Source organism: Ostrea edulis, chromosome 3, assembly GCF_947568905.1.
Source record: "Ostrea edulis chromosome 3, xbOstEdul1.1, whole genome shotgun sequence".
Taxonomy (NCBI): domain Eukaryota; kingdom Metazoa; phylum Mollusca; class Bivalvia; order Ostreida; family Ostreidae; genus Ostrea; species Ostrea edulis.
The window spans coordinates 64,895,840-64,914,548 of record NC_079166.1 but is presented as its reverse complement, the minus strand read 5'-3'; the positions used below and the strand labels follow the sequence as shown (position 1 = coordinate 64,914,548).

Sequence of the window (18,709 nt, the reverse complement as noted above, 5' to 3'; positions counted from 1 at the left end):
TTCCGTACCAATCTACATCATAAATATACGAGACTTTTAAAATGATATGCGTTACATCAGCAGTTATTAAAATTTATTTTTCAAGGAATGAAGTTACAGTTTGATATTAGACGATTTAATCTAGCTTGGGTCAGCAACATTTTTGTATGCGTAAACTGTTCAAGACCACGTTATATGCGTGAAAATGTCACAAATTAAAATTCATTCGTTCAATACCTTCCAAAGTATTTATTTTCATCTCCATACAACTCTTTAGCCATGGCCTTAGCTATGGTACCGTCTCCGCCATTTATTTGATCAATTCGTCGTTTCTCTGCTTCAAGTCGAGTGATCGCCACTTGAATATCATCCGTGGGAATAAGGTGATTCGTTTGCTTAGGCCAAAAGGTCCTTGCTTGTGGTATGTGATTCAGATGCGTGTGATTTTTGTGGTTCCCCTTTGCTGGACAACAAGGATTTTTCACTGAGGACAGATAGAAATTCAAATTAACAAAGCAAGTAACACACTTCTGTTAACGTAACCTTTCTATCAAATACGATGCTTGGATATTTTTTTATAAAATAAAATACTTACACACCGCCTTGTGAACATTTTCTTTTATTATTCCGATATGACCTTGAGTTTCCGGCTTTTTCTGGCAACAGGAACATTTACCAGGTGTCGTTACATACGGCATATAATATCCCTCCTTTGTCTGTTTCCGTAATATGATCGGCGAGTTAAAACAACTGGCGTATGTGCAAGCAACTGACATGTACGTGTCCCAGTCGCCTCTCCCCGTTTTATCAATCACAATATCAACATTGAAAACGGACGACAAAGCGTACAGTTCTCCCTCCCCGGGTCGTTTCAATCGCTGTCTTGAATTCTTGATATGAATTTTCAAAAGTTTCTCCTTTTCGTCTCTATCAGTCTCGTCATTAACTGTGTTGTTTGCATACTTGGAAAATAATTCCAAATTGTCCTGCTCAAGTTCAAAATTACAAATAATATTCAGAATGCGGTGATGATGTTCTTCAGTGCCATAAAACTCCAAACTTAGTCGACGATACAAATCTTTGACATCATCTTTTGCACCGTATGTAACGTGTCCATCAAATAGCTTTGAAAAGTTGTTAGTAAATCGCAGACCAAAGCAGTTTCTGTGTGTTTTATTTCTCAGAGTCCCTGGGCAAGTTTCAAAGTTTAGAGCGCGATCTTTTAAATCAATCTTAACGAATTCTGCACAACCATCTTCTTTCTCAACCATGAGGATACATAATGGTTCCGCATCCATGCACTGCCTGATGACTGGAGCGAAAATGTATCCCTTAAATCCATTGATGGCATCTCCTTGAGATCGGTCGAAATGAATAATACAAATAGATTTCTGGAGTAACTCTGCAGCGGCAAATATTTCCCGAGGTGATGGACTTCTGTTTCTTTTTTTCAACCATGTCAGTTCACTGTGCAAGCAATCTTTCGAGAATAGCGTTCCATCGCAGCTCTGGGATTCAGGCAAGAACAGATGAAAATACAAGGAATTTTCCTCTTCAAGTCTGAATAAGTCATCTTGCATCTGCATTGCGGCTTTATCAGAGGGTGGGCCATCCTTGGATTTTATCACAGAGTGGAGAATGTAATAAAATGAATTTTTGTCATCGGAAAATCTTGTCAATTTGTAACCGTTTCTTTCAAGGATTTTATCAGCTACTCCCATGATGCTTGTACGAGTATCAAAAACAACCTAAAAGTTTGCAAAACAGAAATATGTTTCAACAAATTAATATGACAAGGAAATGTTTTATTGCGTTGGCCCTTCATAACAAATATGCTGGCATAAAGTGTTGCGATCCATACCCTCATCTAGTTTATAAACTGAAATCATTTTCAATTTACCGATTACCACCGTTCCGATCGAGTAACCGTTTAAATATATATGACGATTTATCCCCCTGTTAATAATTTTTTGCAGCGAGAGAAATTGTATCCATAATTCAGATACCTGTGGTATTCATTATTTTCGTTTTTGGTTAGACAGTTAATTAGTCTCCTATTACTCGGATTTCGTGATTCGGGGTTTCTTCCCGTTGGAAAAGTTCGATTGAAATTGTCGAGCATATTACAATGTAATTCGCGCAGTTTGTGTATTTGTTCAGTTACCCTTAAATCGAAACTGCATGTAACGGTAACTATTTTTGAGATCTGCACGAATCCCCATCCATGTTTTGTGGTGTTTTACGTTCCCTTGGAGAATTCTCTTCCCATAGAGGGAGTCCTAACAATAAGAACACCGTTATGATTATTGTGAATTAGTAATCCTGTGTTAATCGAAAGAGGGATGAGATGAGACAGGGGATCCATACATTTCAGGGGGGGATCATCGTCACAAGAAAGAAATAATAAAAAAGGGGGGATAAGTAGTATCCATACTGCAGGTGACTGTGATCTGTATAATTATATACTTTGTTTAAATTTCTCTTGCTCTGTTGTACGAGGGTTTAATTTTACAATTCGTTGTAAACTTAAAAGTGACAAATGAAATTAACCATATACATGAATACAACTGTGGGTATTCATAATTAAGCTTCCTCCAAAAAATGAAAATACATGTAAATAGTTATTGATTTGTTTACTTACCGCTGGATATTACAATACTGGAGTCCTAGATAGGGACTACACATTCTTATTGTGCAGCTTATCAACAATGACGTCCACAACAAAATTTCTAAAAATAATATAAGACAAGTGCAGATAATGCAGGCATGTACTGTCACTATCTCTACTCTGAGTCATCGTTCCTTACACTCACAATATTCAGATTACACCACTCTATTGAATTTGCTTATATGTTCTTACCAAAATTACTCACCAAAGTAAACTTCTACGAAGTTTTATTTTCACTTTTCTTAATGAGCTTTTTCATACCAAAAAATACTTACCCATCTAGTAGGGCGTGAGAATTTGTTTGTAAACATTGAAGTCAGGCTCGTGGTAAATCAGCTGGTCAAAAGCCAAATCACCCATATCTACAACAAAAGTTCAAAAAAATATTTACATCCTTCTTTGATATTTTTACTCACAAAATATGAAACACTATTCTTGAATTTACATCTCACACAAATTGGAGAGCCTACCTCTAACGGAAGGTTCCATGATACATGCAAGGAAAGTTCCAGGAATTATTTTCTCTCGGCCATGATTCGTCAACCTCCACATATAGAGATTGATGCAACCTGCAGTGGTATACCACATTTGAAATAAATCCACTTATTCACGGTAATTAAAAATTAAACTAAGAACTCGTTTATGAAATATCAGGAAAATGTAGGGCAAGTAACTTATTGTAGTTTTTATTTCCCATTACAATGCATAAATGTCCGCGTTTCATTCCAGAGTCAAAGGTTTCTGATCTGCTTCACTTCATAGTGAGGCAGAATCTACAAAAAATCTTGCACTTAATGATGCAAGCATGAAACTTTGCACACATGCTCTATAGATATTAGTTTAGGAAAAGACCGTTAGTCATTTCAATTTCAACATTGGCGGTCATTTTGAATCCAAGATGGCTGCCGTCATGAAATTGACACATGTTCGTTATCTTCACCTTTCATGCCATCTCGACTAAATAGGCATTTCGGTGTTCAGTACGTATAGAAACCGAAAACGTACCTATAGTTCAGTAGACTACATCAACCTCTTCTCAAAATTGAAAAGAATTGTAATGATAGATATTTATATTTAAAAGAAGTTTATACTGTAATGTTCAATCATTAACGAACGAATGGTCGACGACGGACGCTGAGCAACTGCAATAGGTCAGCTGAGTTTACTTAAAAACTACTATATAGCCTGCTTTCAGGGGAAATGTGCGGAACTACTATGGAGAAAAACTACTATACAACAATCGGTTCTTCAATGTCGTAAGTTAATTAAACATGCAAAGAATATCTACTTTAATTACTGTTGTCTAGTTTTTCCTACATATGACTTGAAAATCAACAAGCATTTTGTTCACACATTTTAATTTTCAATATTAGTGGGGGGGACTTCGATACCCAATTCAACTTAACGTTAAAGAATTTGACCATTCAATTTCATTGCACATCATTTATCATGTGCGTGTATCTGCATTATAATTGATTTGGATAATTTAGAGAAAGGGTGGTGGCAAACCTTTGTTAACCAACCAAGTAAAACAGGATTGATCAATTTACTTCTCATCGTTAAATCATATGCGGCCTTCTGCATTTGAATAATTACTTTATTTCCATTAATCTTGATATATATATATATATATATATATATATATATATATATATATATATATATATTCAACAACAGCTGATATATTCAACAAGATATGTAAAAGATATGTAAATGTCAAGTCTTTTTTAATTATCTTATCTACTAATCATTATTTATGATACTTTACACATGCATCAGTTATTATTAGATTTCCTTACTAAACATACTCTTTAAAACATTTACCTAGCTATTCACAACACGGGTTCAAACTGTCACTTGTTCCGGTTTTATTTTTAGACTATTCTTGTCGGGTGAACCATCGAAACGATGTCCCATAAAAAGGAGGAGCGTTTATATTTAACATGTCGAAAATTCAATAAATCCTTTTGTTATGATATCAAACGATATCTAAGCAAAATCAACAGCAAAATAAAATACATTAAAACTTTATTTTAATTATTAACAAAGCGAACACAAAAACGGGAAATGTGTTCTCTACGGAAAATCTTCGGGACTTCTTCTACAACCTAAAGAATAAATAAAGGCCATTTATCAAATAATTAGGCAAAAAGAAAATAGATCCTTTGATCCGCTCATCTACTATCGTTACAGTGTAGCGATAGTAGATGAGCGGATCAAAGGATCTAATTTTAATTAGATTGTCATTTATGGTAACATATATTTCAAAGAAGTAATTTGTGTAAATAAGTAATACTTTGATGTACATGATTGTAAATATAATTATTTGTTTGATATGTTTCAGAGTGTCATATATATATATATATATATCTAAAGCTTAGATTCTGGCAATAAAATGGAGGTGATCGACATCTAAGAACCCATACAGGACTTTGTTGTTTAATTCGACAGAAACCCTGTTACACCTGCACGACTTGATTTAAATTATTTCTTGTTGAAAATCTCACTAATGCATGTCAACAATGTCTTGCATACCCCAAAATAGCTCTTTTTTGAAAATTATCCCCACTGGATATAACAATTCGTGTAGCTAGGTTATTCATGGGAGGGGGGGGTCATGAACCCAAGCACCTGTGCTAAGAGCTACACAATACTATTTGTTTTACTATAATATTATCTATTAAAAAGAATACCATATCTAAACTATTTTCATATCTAGGGTCAATTCATTTAATGTTTACACCAATATATATGCAGTTTCTGGTCTGGTGTCTTAAATTTTCCCTCCTCAGCCATACATATCATAACATGACTGTAAGAGCGCCATATTCAAGGTTTTCGTTCCATGATTCCTACAATAGATCATACCAGGAAATAAAGTTCTAAAGTTTCAGTAATCAGACTGATTCAGTGGTCAAAGTTTTTGAATATCAATAGAATTTATGTCCATATATATTCTATAATACATGTAAATGGTTTTAAATTAGAATTTAGATTTCATAATAATTAGAGCAAACTGAAATAAGTAGTTAATAAATTGTTGGGTGTAATGTATGCATAGGAACTTTCATATAATAGGTCAGGTCACCTTTTAAAATTCCATGGCCCTTCTCAGCATCTATGTTTTACTTCCAAATGCTAAAAAAATTGTTCTTTCTTTATAGATTCATTGGATATACTTGTAACAGCAGCACAAGTCAGAGAATTTACAAGACCAGTTAACAACAGCAGAAAATGTCTTTCATCAACAGAGCATACTGAATCATCATCTGCAACTCCAGTTATCAATGGAAGCCCAAGATTAACCCCACCAACAGGCCACCCCTTTTGACATTAACAGTAATCTACAGCACGAGAGAAAAAACCAGGGTTGTTTTTATATTATATCAATTTGAGACATGCCACATTTTGTACTTTGTGAAGAGTTTTTTTTTATATATATATATATATATATACATCTGAGCAAATTCTCCAGTGTGTAAAAAAGGAGGGACCTAACAAATATGACAAAACAATCTCAGTTGTTATTAACACTGATGAGGCTGAGACATAATTTTGAAATCAAGGACTTGGCATCAAGATTTTGTATTTCAACACCGTGTATCAGTGATATATTCTGTGCCTGAATTGACCTTATGTTGTGTTAGGTTGTGTTTCAATATAGTCCTATAGGAATGATATTAACAACATGACAACTGAATAAAAGCTCATTTCCCAACAACCATCGCTATCATTGATTGGGCAGAAAGGAAATAATCTCACCAGAGGGCGCGTTACGCAAGGTTGTAGCGCACAGAACTCTGGGTAGAGAATGCTAAGTACTACATAATTATGCAGCAGACCAAAATAGACTTTTAGCAGAACTCCAAGAAGATTCATCAAACTAATCATGGATGAGCTTGAGGTAAAAACGATTCATAATTATCAATGCGAAAGTTGAACCCACTTTCTTAAAGTGCAAGATCCGCCTCGTTATTTGCAATGTTTACAGTTGTCAACGAGATCGACGCGACGCAGAGTGCGTTCGAGATCGCCGTTCCTCGGACGAGTACAAATTCCTGTCGATCCCGAACGCCGATTACGCAACCTGCGAACGGGTTCGAGGTGCAAGAACCCACACAACCTCTGTAGGTAGTGTGGTGGAAGAACAAAGAACACGTTCGTGCGCACATGTTCTCGTCGTTCGCGACCCCAAGAACGGAGCACGAGAAAAACGGAAACGGCAATTTTGAACGCACTCATTTTGTCAAACAGACGATTGTTGTACACCCCCTCCCCCTTTCCCATATATAAGGTTATACATTATTTTAATTCATTGTGTAGGTCGATGTAGAAATTACAAAGTAGTAAAAAGTCATGAAAAAATTGGATATATTTGGGTTTAGTAGACTTTGTATGGAAATTCTGTGCGTCTGGTAGTCCTATTTATAAATCCAACTCTTTGACAATAACTTACTTGTTGAGGGACCCCAAAGGAAAATCTGACTAAATTACGATTGCATGCATAGTCGATAGATACAAATACTATTCGTAATATACTGGTTTTGATAAACCGGTAAAACATTAAAAATAAGAATATGATTTATTAAAACTTCATCCTTTTCATTAAGAAAAACCATATATATATATATATATATATATATATATATATATACAGGGGCGTAGCTAGGACTGTGTAGGCACGTGTGATGATACTGAAGGTTCCACCGAGGCGCGAAGCGCTGTGGGGGTAGGTACAGTAGGGGGTGGCCCCCTCTCGCTGGGGGTGGGGGTCGCGGGTCACCCCCGATTGATTAAATATTGTTTAATGTCCCTCTAGAGAATATTTCACTCATATGGAGACGTCACCACTGCCGGCGAAGGGCTGCAAAATTTAGCCAGGACTATGCTCGGCCCTTGTGGCCATTGAGCAGGGAGGAATCTTTATCGTGCCACACCTGCTGTGATACAGGACCTCGTTTTTTGCGGTCTCATCCGAAAAACCGCCCCATTTAGTCGCCTCTTACGACAAACAAGGGGTATTGGGGACCTGTTCTAACCGGAATCCCCAAGGGATACCCCGAGAAAATTTTTGAAATATTAGGACTCGTTTGCACTACTCTGAGCATCAAAATGATTGCAATCGACAGTAAATATTGTACAACTTTTGAAAAATTTAAATTGTTAAGTTCGAGAGCGAGTCATTGTGATCACCAAAGTTCAGAAAAAAATATATAAACATTATGTAGAATACATTATAAAAAGAAAAGGCCCGACAGAATGATAATTTTATATCCGATTTTAGATACTAGAAATATATATGTTTATTTTGCAAACATTCATGGACAAAAATGTGTTTTGAAAATAAAGGGAAAAAATGTGTAGGCACGTGCCTAATTGAGCCTAACGAAGATACGCCCCTGATATATATATATATATATATATATATATATATATATATATACTTCAATAAAAAAGCAGGAAAATATACAGTTCCAAAATATAAGTGATTTAAATATATTTTGGAACCCCTTTTGACATTAACAGTACTCTACAGCAAGAGAAAAAAAACCAGGGTTGTTTTTATATTATATCAATTTGAGACATGCCACATTTTCTACTTTGTTAAGAGGTTTTTTTTATATACATCTGAGCAAATTCTCCAGTGTGTAAAAAAGGAGGGACATAACAATTATGACAAAACAATCTCAGTTGTTATTAACACTGATGAGGCTGAGACAGAATTTTGAAATCAAGGACTTGGCATCAAGATTTTGTATTTCAACACAGTGTATCAGTGATATATTCTGTGCCTGAATTGACCTTATGTTGTGTTAGGTTGTGTTTCAATATAGTCCTATAGGAATGATATTAACAACATGACAACTGAATAAAAGCTCATTTCCCAACAACCATCGCTATCATTGATTGTACAGAAAGGAAATGAAACCATTTTCTTTAAAACTGCAGTTACAAATTATACATTCTGACTACAAATCAGCTACAACATAAAGGGGACTTGTGGATTGTGATCCTTTAGGGGACACAATGGAAAATAGCTGTATGCTAATTTGTGTTATCCTGGATAAATAAAGGCTATTATTATTATCATATTTGTTAGTGAATTATTTACTAGATCAATGTCAGATGTCGCTGTTACAGAGAATAGTGGATTTTACAAACTCCTTTGTTAACTGATGATGCAGGGTTGGCAGTGGTCAATACTGGTTAAAACCGGTCAATAGTGGTTAATACTGGTCGATTGAAAATTATTTGGTCATTATAGTGTGTGTTATTTATTCTAAGTGTTTAAGTGACCATTATGGTAAATACTGTAATTCATAACATGCACTATCAGTTTATAATATACTTATAAGTCATAATATTAGATAAATGATGTATACAATGACTGTTGAATTGGGGATGATGTAAAAGTTTCTGTTCAAATTCCTTAGTTTAACAAGAACTACCTATAAGTATTGTTTCATTAATCTTCATTTTAACTGTTGAATAAACATTTGAGGGGGTTGGTTGGTGATGTTTTCATAACAATAACAGGCACACTGGTCATCTCTTGTCCCAGCCTATGCTTATTAACACCTGTCAACTCTGCTTCCTGTGCTCAGGTAATGTTCAGCTACCTTTTACTCTTAATCTGCCCAGGTACATGTATTAAGAGGTCTGTCTCCAATTGTTAAGCTATGCTATAGAACTGTGACCCTCTGGTAGGTACTGAAGATATTTCGGTCAGTTTCAGCAAACCAAATATATTAAACTTATGAAATTACATTTGATTATCTAATGAAAAATATTAACCCATATAATGAAAAGACTTAATTTATCTTTATCTTTGCAAGAAATGTACAAAAATAGGTAAATAAGTAAATCATAAATAATAGTAAAATAAAAGATGCAAAAGCAAGCAAGCAGATGATGCATTTTATTGAACCGGTCAACTCAGCATATATGATATAGTTATTCAGTTTCAACCGAACAACAAACATCAACTCGGAAAACCCAGCTAGTGCAGCTGTGCACGAACAATAAGGATCGATGACAGCCGATCCTGCTATTCGATGGTTAGACGATGTGGTGTTTCTTTACTTCAAATGCAGCGAAAGCATCTAGCGTTAACAAATAAGTTATATTATAATTACTGTTTCTTCCGCGTTTTTACTCACTGAAATTATGTGAACATAACCTTCTCTGAAATATATCAGACCCTTTGACGGACTTTTCTGTGAAAATTCACGAGAAAACGAGGCGATTGAAAAGGTATCCTGAAAATCTGACTAAATTACGACTTCATGCATAGTCAATAGATACAAATACTATTCGTAATATACTGGTTTTGATAAACCGGTAAAACATTAAAAATAAAAATATGATTTATTAGAACTTCATCCTTTTCATTAAGAAAAACCATATATATATATATATATATATATATATATATACAGGGGCGTAGCTAGGACTGTGTAGGCATGTGTGATGATACTGAAGGTTTCACCGAGGCGCGAAGCGCTGTGGGGGTAGGTACAGTAGGGGTGGCCCCCTCTCGCTGGGGGGTGGTGGTCGCGGGTCACCCCCGATTGATTAAATATTGTTTAATGTCCCTCTAGAGAATATTTCACTCATATGGAGACTTCACCACTGCCGGCGAAAGACCGCCCCATTTAGTCGCCTCTACCGACAAACAAGGGGTATTGGGGACCTATTCTAACCCGAATCCCCAAGGGATACCCCGAGAATTTTTTTGAAATATTAGGACTCGTTTGCACTACTCTGAGCATCAAAATGATTGCAATCGACAGTAAATATTGTACAACTTTTGAAAAATTTAAATTGTTAAGTTCGAGAGCGAGTCATTGTGATCACCAAAGTTCAGAAAAAAATATATAAACATTATGTAGAATACATTATAAAAAGAAAAGGCCCGACAGAATGATAATTTTATATCCGATTTTAGATACTAGAAATATATATGTTTATTTTGCAAACATTCATGGACAAAAATGTGTTTTGAAAATAAAGGGAAAAAATGTGTAGGCACGTGCCTAATTGAGCCTAACGAAGATACGCCCCTGATATATATATATATATATATATATATATATATATATATATATATACTTCCAAAAAAAAAAACAAGAAAATATACAGTTCCAAAATATAAGTGATTTTTAAATATATTTTGGAACGCCTTTTGACATTAACAGTACTCTACAGCACGAGAGAAAAAAACCAGGGTTGTTTTTATATTATATCAATTTGAGACATGCCACATTTTTTACTTTGTTAAGAGTTTTTTTTAATATATACATCTGAGCAAATTCTCCAGTGTGTAAAAAAGGAGGGACATAACAAATATGACAAAACAATCTCAGTTGTTATTAACACTGATGTGGCTGAGACTGAATTTTGAAATCAAGGACTTGGCATCAAGATTTTGTATTTCAACACAGTGTATCAGTGATATATTCTGTGCCTGAATTGACCTTATGTTGTGTTATGTTGTGTTTCAATATAGTCCTATAGGAATGATATTAACAACATGACAACTGAATAAAAGCTCATTTCCCAACAACCATCGCTATCATTGATTGTACAGAAAGGAAATGAAACCATTTTCTTTAAAACTGCAGTTACAAATTATACATTCTGACTACAAATCAGTTACAACATAAAGGGGACTTGTGGATTGTGATCCTTTAGGGGACACAATGGAAAATAGCTGTATGCTAATTTGTGTTATCCTGGATAAATAAAGGCTATTATTATTATCAGATTTGTAAGTGAATTATTTACTGGATCAATGTCATATGTCGCTGTTACAGAGAATAGTGGATTTTACAAACTCCTTTGTTAACTGATGGTGCAGGGTTGGCAGTGGTCAATACTGGTTAAAACCGGTCAATAGTGGTTAGGCCACTGATAAAATATGTTTTGTTTCCGCTAATCCGACCGACCCTATATTAAAGCCCCGACCCTAGAAATTTTTTCAGCTAATTTGAAGAAAAAAAATCGTCATTTTTCCGGAAAAAATATATTCTCGGTTCTTGGTTTTCTTTTTAGTTAGACATTGAGATGAAGTCATTCAAACGCTTTAACGATATACAAAATTGCATGGTATTGTGTCAAGCGTTTAAACAACATTGATAATGTTTGTAACTAACAGCATGGCATGATGGTTGACCTAGTACTGTACCTCCATGCTTGCCTCACGCAACGGTGCTTTGACAATTGAAGTTAACAGACGGCCGAGAAACTTTGCCAAGCGTCATGTTTCCATAGAAGACTTTCTTTTCTTAAAATTGCCAACTCCTATGCTGTTTTTAAGACGGTGGCTATTTATAGCCACTGTCTTGTGCTATTGCTTTAGCGGGCATTGTTTATATGGAGGTCATGATGCAGAGTGACAGACATTATATAGTGCACTTGAATGTCCAGTCTATCAAATTTGTATGCACATCCATGGTTTCTGCTGCAGTTCTAACTGAATACACTATGAAAAAGGGCACAAATAAAGCAGTGATCACATCCGAGTTGTTGGTGGCTGTTGAGAGCCGAGGGGAAAAAAGATGTGCAGACTTTTTTTAAAAATAAAAATTTATGTCCGGTAAAAAGTTTTAGTGGAAGAGAGTTGGATCCCATTAGAATAAGTGGGATCTGCCCAGACTGTCTCCCTACCCTTTTTCCATTTAGATTGTGAAAGTACATTCAGAAATGAATTAATAAACTTAAAATATGTTAATGATGTTGATATTTTGGTGATGATTTAATATTTTTATCAAAATCATCACATTATTTTCCTGTCAAACATATCCAATAGTAGTATTGCTTTGACAACCAAATCTAAATGTAGAAACAATATATCTGGTACTTGTATAGCATAGGGGCATAAAGGAGTTAACTTTAATTTGTGTTTTATGATATATGTTTCATTGAAAAATATTGTTTCTTCTAAAACATTTGGAAATAATCCTCAGACAATAACAGGTGAAATGCTAAGATTGAAAGTTTACTTGCAATGCAATTTAAGCAAAATTTTATATTGAAAATATAAAATTCAATAGATTATTGAACTGTGAAAAAATAAAATTAAAAAAAAATAAAATTTATTTCCTACCTACCTACCCTATTTTTTTCTGGAACGTTAGCGGAAACTCAACAATTTTTGTCGTTGGCCTAACAAAACAATTATTCAAAACTCGGAAAACCCAGCTCGTGCAGCTGTGCACGAACAATAAGGATCGATGACAGCCGATCCTGCTATTCGATGGTTAGACGATGTGGTGTTTCTTTACTTCAAATGCAGCGAAAGCATCTAGCGTTAACAAATAAGTTATATTATAATTACTGTTTCTTCTCGTTTTTACTCACTGAAATTATGTGAACATAACCTTCTCTGAAATATATCAGACCCTTTGACGGACTTTTCTGTGAAAATTCACGAGAAAACGAGGCGATTGAAAAGGTATCCTGTATAAGATCTAAGTCGTCCACCATGTTGTTTACACAAGTTGACGGAGTCTGAAAATGTGTAACGTTCGTTGTCATCGGTGGGCGGGCCCTGGAAGCGTGAATTTACAAACATAGCGTTTGAACCACAACAAAAAACATAGCGTTAATCGTGGAGTGATTATATATGATTAAGAAAATAAGATTTACATGCTTTTACGGATTTTATGTGCAACACCGCAGAACGACGTGAACTAGGGTAGACGAGATTCAAAATGGAGGAATACATGTCCACGCGCTAATATTCGAATCGACGCCATTGGTACCAAACTTTTCAAGTTCCATAGGTATGGTTTAATTTTTCATTATTTTCCTATATTTTCCTTTTAAACATGTATATACGGGTTACCTATAAGGAGAGCTCCGCTCTCACGGCCGGGTTCACCCTCTATTATCTCACCAGAGGGCGCGTTACGCAAGGTTGTAGCGCACGGAACTCTGGGTAGAGAATGCTACTACATAATTATGCAGCGGACCAAAATAGACTTTTAGCAGAACTCCAAGAAGATTCATCAAACTAATCATGGATGAGTTTGAGGTAAAAACGATTCATAATTATCAATGCGAAAGTTGAACCCACTTTTTAAAAGTGCAAGATCCGCCTCGTTATTTGCAATGTTTACAGTTGTCAACGAGATCGACGCGACGCAGAGTGCGTTCGAGATCGCCGTTCCTCGGACGAGTACAAATTCCTGTCGATCCCGAACGCCCGCAACCTGCGAACGGGTTCGAGGTGCAAGAACCCACACAACCTCTGTAGGTAGTATGGTGGAAGAACAAAGAACACGTTCGTGCGCACATGTTCTCGTCGTTCGCGACTCCAAGAACGGAGCACGAGAAAAACGGAAACGGCGATTTTGAACGCACTCATTTTGTCAAACAGACGATTGTTGTATACACCCCCCCTTTCCCATATATAAGGTTATACATTATTTTAATTCATTGTGTAGGTCGATGTAGAAATTACAAAGTAGTAAAAAGTCATGAAAAAATTGGATATATTTGGGTTTAGTAGACTTTGTATGGAAATTCTGTGCGTCTGGTAGTCCTATTTATAAATCCAACTCTTTGACAATAACTTACTTGTTGAGGGACCCCAAAGGAAAATCTGACTAAATTACGATTGCATGCATAGTCGATAGATACAAATACTATTCGTAATATACTGGTTTTGATAAACCGGTAAAACATTAAAAATAAGAATATGATTTATTAAAACTTCATCCTTTTCATTAAGAAAAACCATATATATATATATATATATATATATATATATATATATATATACAGGGGCGTAGCTAGGACTGTGTAGGCACGTGTGATGATACTGAAGGTTCCACCGAGGCGCGAAGCGCTGTGGGGGTAGGTACAGTACGGGGTGGCCCCCTCTCGCTGGGGGTTGGGGTCGCGGGTCACCCACGATTGATTAAATATTGTTTAATGTCCCTCTAGAGAATATTTCACTCATATGGAGACGTCACCACTGCCGGCGAAGGGCTGCAAAATTTAGCCCTTGTGGCCATTGAGCAGGGAGGAATCTTTATCGTGCCACACCTGCTGTGACACAGGACCTCGGTTTTTGCTTCACAAACCGAAGCCCTGTGTCGCAGCAGGTGTGACACAATAAAGATCCCTTCCTGATCGAAGGCCGTACACGGCAAGCATAGGCCTAACTTTTGCAGCCCTTCACCGGCAATGGTGATGTCTCCATATGAGTGAAAGATTCTTGAGAGGGACGTTAAACAATATCCAATCAATCAATATTCATGGCATTCTATTTCTTGTACGAAAAATGATTAATTTCAAAGTATGAAAAGAAAAAGAAAAGCTAATCCATTGCTGACGAAAATAAAAACTCAATACCTTGTGTTCGCAATAAAATGTCATTTAACTTTAAGTCATAAACACAGTTTTATTTAGAATATAAATCTAAAACATTAAACGTAGTAAAGAATACTTAGCATTTTTTATTTGATAAATAACATCATTATTCCATTTGATACATACAAACTTGCAGATATAATTGAATTATGTAAATGTTTTGATAAAATCAGAAATATGAATAAGTATTATTTCTAAACTAATTTCTTATCCTATTATATATAGAACTCAAAAAGTCCAGAGGCTTCCAGTGCCAAACACACTATAATACGAACAATCTATAAAAAGCAAAAACGATTGCAATTATCGGTTGAAATTTCTCAGCTGAAAACATATTGAGATATCACCACGGGATGGAGTCAAAAACATTAATCTCACTAAACAATCAAATTGTCCTCCGTATTCACTATTATCAGCCGAGTATTTTCTCACTCTGAAAGTGCGCAAGATATTTTGTAGATGTACTTTTAAAAAACACTACATTAGATTATGAAGTCTCGTTATCAAATCCTTCTATGACCTTATGATTTCCCAAATACGCAGTAGAGTACAATCTAATTAGAATTAGATGTTAGATCCGCTCGCATACTTGCGTGAATGCAAGTATACGAACGGATCTAACATCTAATTTTAATTTATAAATTTACACATGCCACAATAAGATGTATTTCAAATTAATTAGATTAAGTATAATAAAGACAATATTTGACTCTTAGAATCGTTGAAAATGTATCTCGCAAAACTCATTGCTGTACAAGATTACCACTTTTACGGATTTTAACCGAAAGACCAGTTTTACAGGGTTCTTTTTAGACATGGTGCTATAGTGATGCTACATGTAGTCAAATCATAGATACCTGATTTATCTTAAACAAAACATCTCGAGATATTTTCATACATTGAGCCTGAAAAAAATAAGAGTTTTTATATGTATGTCCTTATATGGATTGATCAAGGCGGAGCAACTGTCATGGCGTATTATCTGTGCTATGTATTTGTTTGCAATGAAGCTGTTATGCTTGTCTGTATCACAAAGGAATTAAATACAAATAATGCATATATTTTTTAGAAACACATAGACATGTAAAGTTAAGCATATGACACATGTAACTCGCATCACTGGGTAGTACTCATATCATATGGTACTATTTTTTACTCTACGCGCAGCTTGTTGTTTGTTTTATTTCCTTGATAGCGATCAGTTCCTTATCGCCTGTTATCAGCAAAACGGCGGTGAGACCTTAGGACTGTAAGTACGAATTAAAATTTGCAAATATTGAAATATTCAATCAGATCAGATATTTATTCTCGTATCCAAAAAAAAACATCAAACATGTCACGATAAGAAGATGTATTTCAAATAATTTCCTGTGCATGAATCGTACAAAAGGTTTACGTCGAAAGAAAAATGGGGAAGATTCAAAGACGGTCTGTTGAGAGTGTGTTTTATGAAAAACCGGCTTGTTTAGTCAGTTTCTATTTCTCTCCGTATCCTTCCCACTGCCGTAGCGTAAAAATGCTTAATGGCCAAAAATAGATATTCTGACCCCCAGGGGAGGATAGCATAAATTATTTGGACTGGATCATGAACGGAGTTCTATAGATCATCAAATACGTGGCAAGCATACGAGTTTCATAAAAACATTTTTCCGGATTTCCGTACCCTTCAAAATTGGGCCGGTATAGGTTAATGTCATTACACAAGCTCGTAGTTTTAGTAGGCAACAGACGGTGCCAAAAGAAAACAAAGGAAATAAGGTGAACAAATTACACCCTGAAAGCTAAAAAAAAAAAAATTCTTTTTCGCATACTTCTTGTCGGAGTGACCCCTGCACCGTTACCTTTAGAAACTAGAGGACCGATCCCGATGCTCATTTTGTAGAATACGTTTTCTTAACGCATAATGTGTAATGATACGGCGGTTCATATATTTTTTTAAAATATGATATTTTTCCCTACTCCCTCCCCGTTCGGAGGAACATTCTTCAAAAAGATATTACGTGTCTCTCGAGGGAAGCGGAAATACGACGTACAATATTAGATCTGGCCAGAATGTTGTGTATTTTCATCAGCCATTGTGCGTGCTTTCGTGTAGTGTACGTCCTTTCAAAACCGTAAGATGCACTACATGTTTTGCAAGATTTTCACCAGACACTGCAGACAGGCCACTCGTAAAAGTACATACGGCGAGTAGTGAACTGGGGGCTTGCCAAATGAATCGTCATAAACATCGAAGTACTCTGCCATATTGTTGGCGGGATCTCACCCAAAGTATGTTCTTTGGACTCTGGGGCATCAGAGGAGTTTACCCCAAACTAAGCACCACATAGGATGGTGATAGACGGGAATGCTGTACAAGTGTAGTGCACTGTCTAATCTATGGACTGAAGTCATTGAGTGGATTTTGGAATAAGATTTTGAACGAGATGTTTTTTATAATTGTAAATCAAAGTGTAATGATATTTATGATTATGTATACTAAAAGGTAATTTATGAACTAGAGGCGTGATATAGAGTTCGGGTCTTATTCATTTTAGATGTAAATGGTCGTAGCAAAGCTATGATTTTCGTATGTTGTAATTGTAGAAACTCCAATTGCTAGCAAGTTCTGTTTAAGAAAATGTTTACTGGGGCAGATGAAGGTATGAATACGCAGCAATGTTAAGGTTATCCGAATTGTATAAATGTTGTAAAGATGACACTTCACAAATCTGTTATCATGTCACGAAAATTCTTGTCGCTATGTTTATGTTTATAAGTTAGACGAAAATAGGAATATCTAATATTCCAAAAAAGATCCCATTTTCATTTTCACAATATATATATATATATGATATTTAATCATTGTATAGGACTTTCGTGATACTAATATGTTTAACAATGCCTTACAATTTACACCAAGATTTTAATGATCACCAAATTGAATATATTTCAGAAGATATTACATGTTTGCACCTGATATCCATCATATTTGTTAGGATACATGTACTTGAGTAATTCAATTTAAATAAAATTAGATCCTTTGATCCGTTCATCTACTATCGCTATGTGTATTAGATTGTTGAGTAATTGTAAAGTGTATTAGAAATCTCCCAACTCCAGTCCATGAAATACACAGTGCCTAGCATAACAAATGCTGTTTTTTGTTGCGTTATTGATCGACGCGATTAATCTTACCTGATGAGTGGCTTGTCTATTTGACGAGTATCTGTGTAGACAGTAACCAGCCACCATGGGCATATTTTTAAATCATTGTTGTGACGTCACACCATTGTTCTTTGTATCCATTCTCTGACATTCTGGACAGAATACTGCCCAATAGGTTGGTATCTGTCCTTTGTTAAAAGGGCACGGACAGAATTTGAGCTTTAAAAAATTCGAATTTTAGTTTTTCATTTTTAATGTTTAGAATGCCTAACTTAGGTATTTCTAATGGTCAGCAAAAATTTGAATGTCAGTTGTCGATGTAAATGGGAGATACAGAGCTCGAAATTCTTTGTTATGTAAACAAGGCTCGTTTCGTGTTTTTGTTTACATTGGATAAATATTATAGTATCTATGGGGTAGTTGCAGTGACCCAGTAAACCCGTGAGTTACCCACAGACTTACCTATATATAACGCTGAATGATAGCCTTGTATCTCTGAGTAACTTCTGGTATACTCGTCGTATACGTGCGTCT

At 35.4% G+C, this 18,709-nt stretch overlaps 2 protein-coding genes and 2 long non-coding RNA genes across 5 annotated transcripts in view; 2 read left to right on the top strand and 2 right to left on the bottom strand.

The window, feature by feature from the left end:
* Positions 1-2,794, bottom strand: part of LOC125674135 (uncharacterized) — a 14,634-nt gene extending 11,840 nt beyond the window's left edge. Inside the window, exons 1-3 of one of the 2 annotated variants that reach the window (XM_056158560.1) lie at positions 2,621-2,794; positions 575-1,727; positions 217-463 (exon numbers count right to left, since the gene is read on the bottom strand). In XM_056158560.1, coding sequence (XP_056014535.1) covers positions 217-463; positions 575-1,700 — 1,373 coding nt within the window. In that variant the 5' untranslated portion in view covers positions 1,701-1,727; positions 2,621-2,794. The remainder of the gene's footprint in view (positions 1-216; positions 464-574; positions 1,728-2,620) is intronic. The other variant, XM_056158559.1, reaches the window with a different exon arrangement.
* On the top strand, positions 2,100-6,368 carry LOC125647635 (uncharacterized). Its single transcript, XR_008801107.1, has 2 exons — positions 2,100-2,168; positions 5,812-6,368. It is a non-coding gene; the product is annotated as an uncharacterized LOC125647635 (long non-coding RNA).
* On the bottom strand, positions 4,660-18,490 carry LOC130052725 (uncharacterized). Its single transcript, XR_008801108.1, has 2 exons — positions 18,206-18,490; positions 4,660-4,755 (listed from the first exon to the last, which is right to left on the bottom strand). It is a non-coding gene; the product is annotated as an uncharacterized LOC130052725 (long non-coding RNA).
* Positions 12,899-18,709, top strand: part of LOC125673302 (uncharacterized) — a 23,703-nt gene continuing 17,892 nt past the window's right edge. The window contains exons 1-2 of the mRNA XM_056158558.1: positions 12,899-13,434; positions 17,615-17,670. Of these exons, the coding sequence (XP_056014533.1) occupies positions 17,649-17,670 (22 nt within the window). The 5' untranslated portion in view covers positions 12,899-13,434; positions 17,615-17,648. The remainder of the gene's footprint in view (positions 13,435-17,614; positions 17,671-18,709) is intronic.